Source organism: Arachis hypogaea, chromosome 19 (assembly GCF_003086295.3).
Source record: "Arachis hypogaea cultivar Tifrunner chromosome 19, arahy.Tifrunner.gnm2.J5K5, whole genome shotgun sequence".
Taxonomy (NCBI): domain Eukaryota; kingdom Viridiplantae; phylum Streptophyta; class Magnoliopsida; order Fabales; family Fabaceae; genus Arachis; species Arachis hypogaea.
The window spans coordinates 154,394,973-154,407,600 of record NC_092054.1 but is presented as its reverse complement, the minus strand read 5'-3'; the positions used below and the strand labels follow the sequence as shown (position 1 = coordinate 154,407,600).

Genomic DNA, 12,628 nt, shown 5'->3' with positions numbered 1-12,628 from the left:
AATGATATGTTAGAGAAAACTTTCTCGACCTTCCATGCCTCGAATGTGCTCCTGCAGCAGCAGTATCGAGAAAAATAATTTAAAAAATATTCTGAATTAATTTCTTGCCATCTTGTTACTGAACGTAACAATGTGTTGCTTTTAAAAAATTATGAAGTGCGTCCAGCTGACGCTGTTCCATTTCTTGAAACAAATGCAGCAAATCATAACCCCATAAGAGGTAAATGATAAGGTTTTGGCAACAAGAAAAATTATGGAAGGAAGAAAAATTATGTTCACAATAAAGGATCTCACTAGAAGTGGGATAAAGAAATAAACAATGGGCAAAATAAATAAATAGAGGATAAATATTTCCGTTGTGGTGGAAAGGGTCATTGGTCGCGTACTTGTCGTACCCCAAGACACCTAGTCGATCTTTATCAAGTATCTTTGAAAAAGGACGACAAAGGAAAGGAGACAAATTTTGTTTCAAATGATGCTGTTAAAAATTATACCACTCATTATGATGTATCTTATTTCTTTAAGGATTTTGAAGGAAATATTGGTCATTTGATCAATGATAAAAAAATTTAATATGTGGGTTTGTTAAATACTTATGTAAATAAATAAAATAAAATAAAAATTAAGTTTTATTCCCTATGTATTTGAATTTCAAGTATGATGTATATAAATAATATTTAATAAAATATTTTTGTTTCTAAATTTTAAAATTACTAAATGTGTCAAGTTCTAAAATAATAATAATAAAATTTTTAGTATATGATACTATGTATAGTATTTTTTAGAAAAACAATCAAGAAAATAATTTTACTGCACATATACTTCTACTCATTTTATTATTATTATTTGTCTTTGAAGAAAATGATAAGGACATATAATGAAGATGTTTGCCTTGCGGATAGTGCCAGTTCGCATACCATTCTCAAAAGTAATATATATTTTACACATCTTGTACCAAAAGAAGAATATGTTAATACTATTATTGGCTCAGGCAATGTGATAGAAGGCTCCAGAAGAGGAATAATATTTTTTCCGGAAGAACAAAATTCATAATAAATAATGCACTATTGTCTACTAAGTCTCTAAGAAACTTGTTGAGTTTTAAAGATATTCGCCAAAATGAGTATCATATTGAAACAATGAATGAGAAAAATCATGAGTACTTATGTATCACAACTCATGATTCAAATAAAAGGGTTACATTAGAAAAGTTACCATCACTTTCATCTGGATTATATTATACTAAAATTCGTGTAATTGAATCACATGCCATTGTAAACCTGAAGTGTACCAGCCCAAATAAATTCATAACTTGGCATGAGCGATTGAATCATCGGGGAACAACTATGATGTTGAGAATTATTGAAAACTTCCATGAACATTTACTAAAGAACCAGAAGATTCTTAAATCTAGTGAATTTTGTTGCATGTTCTCAAGGAAAGTTACTTTGAAGGCCATCACCAGTAAAGATTGGATTTGAGTCTCCTGAATTCCTAGAAAGGATTCACGGCGATATATATAGACCTATTCATCTATCATGTGGATCTTTTAGATATTTTATGGTCCTAATAGACGCATCTTCGAGATGATCACATGTGTGCTTATTGTCTTCTCGCAACCTGGCGTTTGTGAGATTATTTGCTCAAATTATTTGATTAAAAGCACAGTTTCTAGAAAATCTAATCAAAGCAATTCGTCTTAATAATGCTGGTGAATTTACTTCCCAAGCCTTTGATGCTTATTGTATGGCTAACAGAATAAGCGTTGAACATCTAGTAGCTCATGTTCACACACAAAATGAGTTAGTAGAATCACTTATAAAATACCTCCAATTAATTGTTAGACCCTTACTTGTGAGAACAAATCTCCCAACTTCGGTTTGGAGGTAGGCTATTTTACATGCCACAACACTTATTCGTTTGAGGCCAACAAATTACCATCAGTTCTCTCCTATGCAATTAACTTTTGGCCAACAGCCAAATGTTTTTCATTTAAGAATATTTGGGTGTACGATATATATTCCCATTGCACCACCTTCTCGCACTAAAATGGGGCCCAAAAGAAAATTAGAAATATATATTGAATATGATTCTCCCTCTATAGTTAGGTATCTCTGGAGATATATTTAAAGTCCAATTTACAGATTGTCATTCTGATGAATCAAAATTTTCAACATTAGAGGGATAGAATAAGTTTCCTAAAAAAGAAATTAATTAGAATGCATCATCCTTGATACATTTAGATCCTCAATCAGGGTAATGTGAACTAAAAGTTCAAAAGATTATACATTTGCAAAGAATAGCAAATGAATTGCCTGATGCATTTTCTGATATGAAAAGGATAACTAAATCCTATATACCAGCTGAAAATTCTCCAATTCGAATTGATGTTCTAGTCAGACAAAGAGCCACCGAAATAAATTCACGTCAGAAGCGTGTTAGGCCTGTCGCTTCCAAAGACAAAAATTCTCAAAAAAGAAAAAAGGTAAATACTATTTCTATTGAAAAAGATAAAGACATAGTAAAGACTCATGCAGTTGTCCCAAATTCTAATATAGTTTCGACGCCAAAAGACATTCAAGTACCTGAAAATTGCGAAAATGACGAGATCTCTATAAATTGTGTCTTTACAAGAGAAAAATGGGACCGAAATAAGACAATTGTCAATGAAATATTTGCATAGAATGTGGCACTAAATGTCATGTATGAAAGTAAGGATCTTGAGCCAAGAACAGTCGAAGAATGTCGATAAAGAAATGATTGGCCAAAATGGGAAGAATCTATGAAGGCTGAGTTAGACTCACTTGCAAAACGTGAAGTCTTTGGACCTGTAGTCCGTACACCAGAAGATGTAAAACCTGTTGGATACAGATGGGTATTTGTGAGAAAATGAAATAAGAAAAATGAAATTGTACGCTACAAAGCTCGACTTGCGGTATAAGGTTTTTCATAAAGACCTTGTATAGATTATGAAGAAACATATTCTCCTGTAGTGGATGCAATAATATTGCATTATTTGGTCAGTTTATCCGCATAACATAAACTACATATGCATTTAATGGATGTGGTAACAGTCTACTTATACAGATCATTAGATCGTGATATCTATATGAAAATTCCTGAAGGATTAAAGATATCTAAATCGTCCAATGAATATCCACAGGGGTTATACTCAATCAAATTGCAAGATCTTTATATGGTCGAAAGCAATCTGGAAAAATGTGGTACAATCGTCTTACAGAGTATCTAGCCAAAAACGGATTAAAGAATGATGATATCTGCCCATGTGTTTTCATAAAGAAATTTGCGTCTGACTTCATTATAATTGCTGTATACGTTGATGATTTAAATATCATTGGAACCCCTGAAGAGATTTTAACGATATAAAAGTTCTAAAATAAGAGTTTGAGATAAAAGATCTTGGAAAGACTAAATTTTGTCTCGGCTTGCAGATCGAGCATACAAAAAATGGAATTTTTATTCATCAAACAACATACACAGAAAAGATTTTGAAGAGATTTTATATGGATAAGTCACATCCCTTGAGTACCCCAATGATCGTAAGGTCTTTAGATGTGGAAAATGATCAATTCCGTCCTAAAGAAAAAAAAATGAAGATATCCTTGGTCCTTAAGTACCATATCTTAGTGTCATTGGGGCACTAATGTATCTTGCTAATAATACACGACCTGATATATCATTTACTGTGAATTTATTAGCAAGGTATAGTTCCTCTCCAACCAAAAGACATTGGAATGGAATCAAACAAATCTTTCGATATCTTCATGGGATGGTTGATATGAGATTGTTCTATCCATATGGATCCAAGTCACAAATAGTTGGCTATGCAGATGCAGGATACTTGTTTGATCCACACAAAGGAAGATCTCAAACAGAATACTTATTCACATGTGGTGATACAGCTATATCATGGAGGTCAACGAAACAGACGATAGCAGCATCTTCTAATCATGCTAAATTACTAGCGATACATGAAGCAAGTCGCGAGTGTTTTTGACTCTGGAGTTTGATCCAATATATTCTATCATCATGTAGACTGATTGATCATAAGATAGCTCCAGCTGTCCTGTTTGAAAATAATACAGCACGCATTGCGCAATTTAAAGGCGGATACATCAAAAAAGCATATTTCTCCCAAATTCTTCTTCATTCATGTTCTTCAAATCAAGGAACAATTGATGTGCAACAGATCCGCTCAAGCGATAATCTGGCAGATCTATTTACAAAGTCACTTTTAAAATCCTCATTTGAAAGATTGGTATATCAGATTGGGATGCGTCTATTCCGAGACATTAAATAATGTTGACAAGAGGGGGAGACTGTACTCTTTTTTTCTTGGTCAGGTTTTTGTCCTTAATGGATTTTTCTTGACAAAGTTTTTAACAAACTAGTCATAATCTCAAAGAGTATTGTACTCTTTTTTTTCATTAATTTTTTTTTCATGGGATTTTTTTACTAAAATTTTAACGAGGTATAATTTTAAATGGTCATCCAAAGAAAACTGTTGTGATAAGGGATGAGTTGGATGTCCATTAATCCTTGGACGGCTCAGTTTCTCAATGAAAGAAGGCTTTAATGAAATTTGAAAAATCAAAGTCTAATATGTGTATAGTTAATAACACACAGAAAAATAATAATAACAAATACTTTTCCCTCTTACTTTACATTGCAATAACATATAAAATTTTCTTTTCTTTCTGTAGATTTTTTTAAATTACAATATACTAACAAATATATAAATTACTTATAGAGTTATGCTATGAGTACACCAAAATTAATCATCAAAATTAGCCACCAGTATAAAATACATACTGAAATATAAATATACATTAAAAATAAATTAAACTACACATATATTTATACACAAATACATTAATAACTGATTCTAGTATCTGATTTTAATATATAAATAATATTTTTATTACTTATATTATAATAAGACAAGATAATTATATTAGTAAATATCAATATTCTCCCCATCTATTTATTCTTCTTTATTTTATATTATATCTTCTTTGTTTATTTATTCTAAACAATAAAGTAATTTTTGGAAGTTAAAAAAAGAAAGGGTTCAGTTTTCCTTTTCGACGCGATGGTTTGTCATTTAAGACGAGGAAGGTAGCGGCGGACGGGGAGTACAACAAACGCAGAGAATGGCGGAGGATGGCGGAGCAGCCACAATAACTGGAAGGAATGAACACAAAGAAAGAGAAGAAAGAGATGTCTCCATGGGAGCAGCACTCGGCGGTGATCAAGCTTCCCCGGTTCGACTACAGCGCCCCCTCCTCTCTCCTTCATGGCTCCCATTCGGGCTTTCTTATCACTTGTACTATCAGTCAGTTACTTCCTTCTCTTCTCTTCTTTCTCCATTTTCCCACTGTTCAGTTAGCTCTCTTTTCTATATATATACCAATTTGGAATCATGTTTTACAGAACGGGAGAAAAGCGCTACCAAGGAAGCAATCTCTATACTCCACAAGGTTCCCCCTTTCTTTACCCTCTTCTCTTCACCGTTATTATTCTCATGTTTTAATGTTAAATGCTATTAATAATCAAAAGAAAATGCTACATGCACACACAAAAAGTCATTATTTGTGTAAATTTATACACGTTGATTCATATTTTTTTCTAACTAAATAATTAACTACTGGAATAATCAGCCATAGTAGAATAATCAAACTTTTTTTTAGTAGTATAATAAAAAAAAAATTTGAGATTTCAAATACAGATTTCTATACGCAGTGGCGGATTGGTGACTGATTTTTTATGTAAACTTAGCATGATTGGTTAGCAAATAATGATTCTCTGTACAATTCATTCATTAGAGAGATTGGAGTATATTAATGCACAAACAAGATCTTCTAACTTTTCATACAGTTTGCCAGGCCCTTCAGCAAGGGTTCTTATAACAGTTTGAACGACCTTGAAGATGATAATGCTTCTAAGAAAAGAAGGGTATGCACAGAAGATGATGCTGAGGAGTGTTTGGACAACAAGGAAAAGGAAACAGCCTCTGCCACTGCTAACTCTGGAGATGGTATTGAGTATATATAGTTGGACCTTCTTTTTTATGTCTTCCAGTTTTGGGAGGGAGAAGAAGGTAGTGTTTTTGGTTTGTTGAACTGAAAATTCATGGCCTCAATGGTGGCAGGTAAGCTTTTAAGTGGGAGCGGTAATAGAGCAGAGACAGACGCCGAAGGAGTTCCTGGTCTTTCCCTGGTTAAGCTTACAAGGAGTGGTTTGCTTCTCTTTACATTTCCGGAGGACGCATTGCCGGACACTGTTGATATTGTGTCAAATATCATTCAAGCTTATGAATCTGGGAGTGTTAAATCGCCAGCGTAAGTAAATTTGCTTATGCTTTTAGTGTTAGTTCAAAATGTCGTGTTCATGGTTCTAGGAAGTAAATGGTGGTGTGGATTTATGCCATTCCCTCCTGGCCATGGAAGAAAATGAAGACGTATTTCTTGAAGAAAAGTTGAGCCAAGATTTTTGTTCAAGAAAACACTGATACATTTGTTCAGCCTTCAAGCCCTAACAACCATTGATGCAGTAACTTTAAGCTTTTGAAACGATTGATAAAAATGTGGAATTGCATATCTTGCTTCTAATTTTTGTTGAGTGGGCATATTAGGTTTGCGAACGGAGACTAGAAAAGTCTTTTAGTGAGTGATTTCAGTTCACGTCTTTTCTGGCACTAATGGTGAGCAAATTTTCTCTGCGGCTGGTGCCGTCGCATTTTCCCAATCCAGGCTACCTGTGGTTTAAATGAAAAAGAGCTGCAAGAAGTAGTATCAATGCTAGTTAAAAAGTTTGTGGATGATAAACAGAACATACTTGAACGACCTGTAAAGGTGCAATACAATATTACCTTTCTGATGCAAATGAGCCTCACCTCATGATAAGTCCTGTACTCATCAACAAGTCTTGATATTTGTAGATGAATTAAAATCTTAAACCAATCTCATACGATATAAGTTTTAGACAATCAAAGTCCATGTTTAGCAGTATTGTATTTTATTCTGTAGTTTTCTGTTGGGTACAACCGAAGAGGAATTGAAGAGACGAAGTCTGTGAAAGAAAAATCATAGGATTCCAATGCATTCAGTTTGCTAGACCGCAATAAGTGCTTTGGCATAGTGGCTTCTGCAGTCAATGGTGTGGTGGGAGATTCAGTAGTTGACCTCAGGACTCCAGAGGTAAACATGATGTACGCCCCCAAACATAGTCTAGCTTGTGCTACTCACATTTGTGCATACTCTCAGTATTGACTCTATTGTTGCAGCTGTGTGTTCTTGTCGAAGTGCTCCCCATTTCCGGAGTGCCAAACGGGTCGATAGTGGTTGCTGTCTCTGTCCTCCCTAGGAACCTTGTTAGTACGAAGCCTCGGCTCTGCGTCAGGGCCTTGAATTCAAATACAAAGGAAGGGTCTATGGCTGAATGAGAAGTGCTGGCGATTCTTTCAGATGGCTTATGCTGGAATACATGCCGCATCCCTTACGACTCTTTGATACAACTAAAAGCAGCCCCTCTCAAACTCGGCTGAAGGTATGAGCAATAGCCTAACAAATTATTCTGACTCTGTTAACAAGTAGAACCTGCTGTCAATTTTGCACCCATTTATAATGTGGCTATTATGTCAATTGAATGTGTTTTGTGAACAAAACTGAAACACAATGGAACCCTATTGTCTTGTGATACATGAGTGGGTTTATATGTTGTACTTCACCAATTTCAATATCTTATGGTATATTGACGAAACCAAAAATAGTTTGCATTTGATATAGAATTTTCTGATATGCATGATGTATAGTCAATTTAGTAGTCCAGGTGTAATTAAACCATGTTAGAAATCTTATTTCTTACAAGCTGAGGTCCATAAATTTGACAATTAATGTGGTAATAAGCATGTCATGCAGTATATATTTGTTTATTACTTTGTTTAATTGCATAATCCGTAAGTTAATTGTTACCGTTATGCTACATGCTCCAACTACTAAGTCTAACAAAGTTGGTCCAAACTCAACGAAAATTAGTTTCATTAGTGAAAGTGTGAATACACGCTCCAACTACATTGAACATTCCCACGCTCCTCCTCATTTGTGTATTTCCTCCTCATCGTCGTTCTTTTATTGCTACTGTTGCCGCTGCGTTTTTTTTCTTTTCCTTTTCCCCTTCCTAGTGATTTTGCAGCATTATGTGTTTCTTTTTCTTTTTGTTTGATTTTTTCTTTTTTTATTCTTGTTAAGAGAGTAAAACCAGAAGAATCATGAGAAGGTAAAACAAAAAGAAGATGAACAAGAAAAGAAGATAATGATGAAAAAGAATGAGGAGGAGATGTTATGAGTTATGCAGAATATATTAGCTAGATTTAAAATTTATATGCATGTGTTTTTGTGATTGATTGAATCTTGTTTGTGTGCTTGTTGTGAACTGAATTTGTTTGTGTATCATCATCATTAAGTAATTTCATTGCATTCTGGATTTAGATAAGGTGCATTTGGTTTGTGCTTGTTTTGAACTGAGTTTGTTTGTGTGTCGTCATCATTAAGTAACTCGGTGCATTCTGGATTTAAATAAGGTGCATTTGGTCTCATTGAATTGGATTTGATGTAATTAGTTCATGTAAGTTAATTATAGTATTTTTGGTGTCATTTAAGCCATATTAATGACTTTTTTGGATTTAAAATTTACATGCATGTATTTTTGTGGATGATTGAATCTAGTTTGTGTGTTTGTTTTAAGTTGAATTTGTTTGTGTGTCATCATTATTAAGTAATTTCGGTACATTATGGATTTAAATAAGTTGCACTTGGTCTTTTTTTTTAACTGAGTTTGTTTGTGTGTTGTCATCGTTAAGTAATTTCGGTGCATTCTGAATTTAAATAAGGTGCGCTTGGTTTCATTGACTTGGATTTGGTTAATTAGTTCATGCAAGATAATTGTAGTACTTCTGGTGTCATTATTGATGACTTTTCTGGATTTAAAATTTACCTGCATGTATTTTTGTGGATGATTGAATTGAATCTAGTTTGTGTACTTATTTTGAACTGAGTTTGCTTGTATGTCGTCATTATTAAGTAATTTCGGTGCATTCTAGATTTAAGGTGCATTTGGTTTGTGCTTGTTTTGAACTGAGTTTGTTTGTGTGTCATCATCATTAAGTAATTTCAGTGCATTCTGAATTTGAACTGTTCTACGTATAAAATGAAGACGACGATGATGACAATAACAATAACAATGATGATGATAGAGGAGGAAAAAGAAAAGAAGGAGGATATCAAAGAAATTCATATGAGAAAAGGAAGAGGAGGAGATGGAAATGGAGGTGGTGGTGTGGTGGTAGTGACGACGATGATAATGAAAGAGAATGAGAAGGAAAAGGAGAAGAAGCTGGAAAACAAATAATTTAGTTGGACTTAGTTAAGTATTTTACTTAATGGTAAAGTTTTAATTTAATTGTTATGTATATCTACTGTTTTCATATGGAAACACGCAATATAAGCGACTTAATAATAATGTGAATCTGGTTTTGAAAAATGAGAGAAACAATAAACATTATGTTTTGTAACTTGTAAGTTACAACTATAGCATATTAGCATCATGGAATTTTGATTGATTTAAAAATTAATATATAATATTTGAATTTGTAAGCGGAGAGTTGCCTTATCTTTTATCAAAATCCACTCTATTTTTATTCTTCCAAATTACCAGAGAGAAACTGAATTATCATATCAACATATGCAAGTATTACAGCATAGGATTCAACTGGTTTGCATTTTTCTCATATCAACTGTATTCTCTATTTTATTGGAAACCACATAGATTTAACACAAGGAATAGCAGTCTCACAAGGGATGTGTGAACAAGGAAGATCAGAGATGATTTCGACAATAATGCAAAACCCCCTAAAAATTACCATGCATCAAAACACACAAGATTTCTCAATATTAAATGATATTATTATCAAGGACCAAAACTACATGGTCCATTTATTTTCGCCTCAATATCTAACATCAAACCATATTCAGCAATAAACAAGCAAATCATATTCCTTCGGCTTAGTCAGTGGCTCTAGGAATGATCTCAATCTTGTCACCAAGCTCAACCTGTTGCCACTCCATGGATCTATCACGTTCCATCACTCGGCCATGGTGAAGAATGTGGCACCCATCCTTAACTACAGGAGTAATATTCTCTCAGAAATTCTGCAGATTTTCACTCAACTTGCGAAGCATATCTCCAGCAGTGACTCGAACATTAAACTTGAAGCTTGGAATATTCCTGGATGAAACCAGCACTGAGAAAGTCTCTGCTGCAGGATCGGTGGTGCTACTGCTACCACCTCGAACCTTAACCACCATGTTTGCATACACACTACCTGGCACCAACGCGAAGATCACCTGAATGCGAGAGTGTTCAGCGATGCCATATGACTCCAAGACCTGATCATGTTCAAGGATCTGCATGTTGAACAACAGATGTTGGTCTGAAATGGGAAGCGTAAGAAGCGTTTGCAGCCTCTCCTTGAATTTTAGGACCGTGCATTTGAGGTCAACTTCCATGAACAATGGCGTTGGCTTCATTTTCGCCGAAGACACCAATGTGAAAACCGCGACAATGCAAGAAAGGAGAACTTCGTAATTTATAGTGTAGAGTGAAAATCCTAACCTTTTTTCGTGCAAAGTAGTTTCAAACGTATTTTGGTAACACCATAAATGTATAATCTCATTGTGGATTTGAATTTAATAGACTACATAAATGATGAATTGACTTGAAAAATGAGTAAATGATGAACGAGAATTGTAATTCATCTTTATAATTAGGGTTTTGCTAACTTGTGTTCTAAGGATACCTGTTAAGATTATAAATTGAAAAAGTTTTTATTTTTAAGTTTGCAATGCATTTGTTTTACATTTTTTAAAAAAATTTAAAAACTTTCGCTAATTGTAGTCTTATATGAGCTCTAAGAGCACATGTTAGCTAAATTTTTTTTTATTATTCTAATACTTAATATATGTTATTTTTTAAAACAAAAAATATAAAAAATATTCAACACTTTTTTTATTTAGAAGTTAACAAAATTTAAGAAAATAAGCCAGGATTCTCGATTATTTTTCGGGAAAAGATAACCAAGTATTAAATGAGTCGACGTTAAACAGTGAAAAAGAATATAAAATAGAAGTTTATTCAATAACCAACAAATCTTTAGCCAATATACAGCCAACATTGGGTGCAAAGCATAGTTGTTAGAATTGAATCAGTAATGGAACCAGTCAAACTATTGGTTAACTGGTTAATTAGTTCAACTGGTGAGTCACTGTTTGAACCGATCTCAAATAAATAAAAAATATAAAATAGTCAGAAATAATATGGAACAGCAACAATATAAAAGTAGCAGGAATCCTAAATTCACAGAACATATTCCCTATCCAACAATATAAAATTATAAATTCACAACAACAATATAGCACAACAACAAAAACAACCATATACACCAATAATGAGAAAAAAAAAAAACAATCCACTATAAAACCTATATATTACACTACCAACAAAAACGTCATTTGGGGAGGTGTACCAAAAAAAAAAATCATTTTGAACTGGCTAGATTATTTAAAATTGTCGGTTCACCGATTTTAGACAAAATCGACCGATTCAAATAGATTTTCGCTGGTTCTTTTTCTTTTATGGTCAGATACCTCAACCGAACCAATTTTGTGATTACTTAGTCAGTTTTTTAGTCCAAACAACGGTTCGGTCCGATTCTGACACCCATGGTGCGAAGTATGGATAATGTTATAGTAAGAGTGTTTTTTAATGAAAAGCCAAAATTGTTCCTTTTTCAATAGAGCAAAAAAACAAAGACATTATGTCCAATGTAAACCATAAAAAAGTTAGTTACAATTTTTAATGTTCACAAAAAATTTCTTGCAAAATATAATGAATCATATGTGAAGACGTATTTTTGTAAAACTTTAAATGCATAATTTTATTATGGATTTGAATTTAATAAAAACAGGAATGATGAATTGACTCCAAAAAATTGAGCAAATAATAATTGAGAATTGTAATTCATCTTTCTAATTATCATTAGAATACTTAATTAAAAATTATTAATTATATATTTTTTTATTTAAAAGTTTAGAAAATAATTAAGAGATCAAATTAAGATTTTTGGTAATTTTTCAGAAAAAGATAACCAAACATTAAATGAGAATAAACATAAAAAAAAGACATTAAATGAGAGTCAATGTCAAATAGTGAAAAATATAAAATAAAATTTTATTAGACGACCAATATTTAAAAAAAAATGCAATTTGTACACGAAAATCAACAATTAAAATTAGTCACCAATATATTTGTGTATAAATACATATGGTTTAATTTATTTTCATTGTATATTTGTTTCTTACATGTATTTTATACTAGTGGTTGACTTAGTGACTGATTTTGGTGTACATGTTGCATAATCAAACTTTTTTAGTGGATGTATAACCAACATTGGGTGCAAAATATGCGTAATGTTATAATGAGAGGAAAACAAGCCAGGATTCTCGATCATTTTTCGGAAAAAGATAACCAAGCATTAAATGAGTCAACGTTA

The 12,628-nt window shown here is 32.9% G+C and overlaps 1 protein-coding gene across 9 annotated transcripts; it reads left to right on the top strand.

The window, feature by feature from the left end:
• Nucleotides 1-5,033: 5,033 nt before the first annotated feature.
• On the top strand, nt 5,034-10,858 carry LOC112778022 (uncharacterized). Of its 9 annotated transcripts, XM_072227942.1 has the most exons (8): nt 5,034-5,356; nt 5,455-5,501; nt 5,899-6,058; nt 6,173-6,362; nt 7,050-7,220; nt 7,307-7,569; nt 9,196-9,443; nt 9,847-10,858. In XM_072227942.1, the coding sequence occupies exons 1-5, from the start codon at nt 5,215-5,217 to the stop codon at nt 7,096-7,098; spliced, it is 588 nt and encodes a 195-aa protein (XP_072084043.1). In that variant the 5' UTR covers nt 5,034-5,214; the 3' UTR covers nt 7,099-7,220; nt 7,307-7,569; nt 9,196-9,443; nt 9,847-10,858. The 9 variants fall into 9 exon arrangements, with proteins under 9 accessions (XP_072084043.1, XP_072084044.1, XP_072084042.1 ...); XM_072227943.1 differs by lacking the exon at nt 9,196-9,443 and having other exon boundaries at nt 10,053-10,858; XM_072227941.1 differs by lacking the exon at nt 9,847-10,858 and having other exon boundaries at nt 9,196-9,701.
• The last annotated feature ends 1,770 nt before the right edge of the window (nt 10,859-12,628 follow it).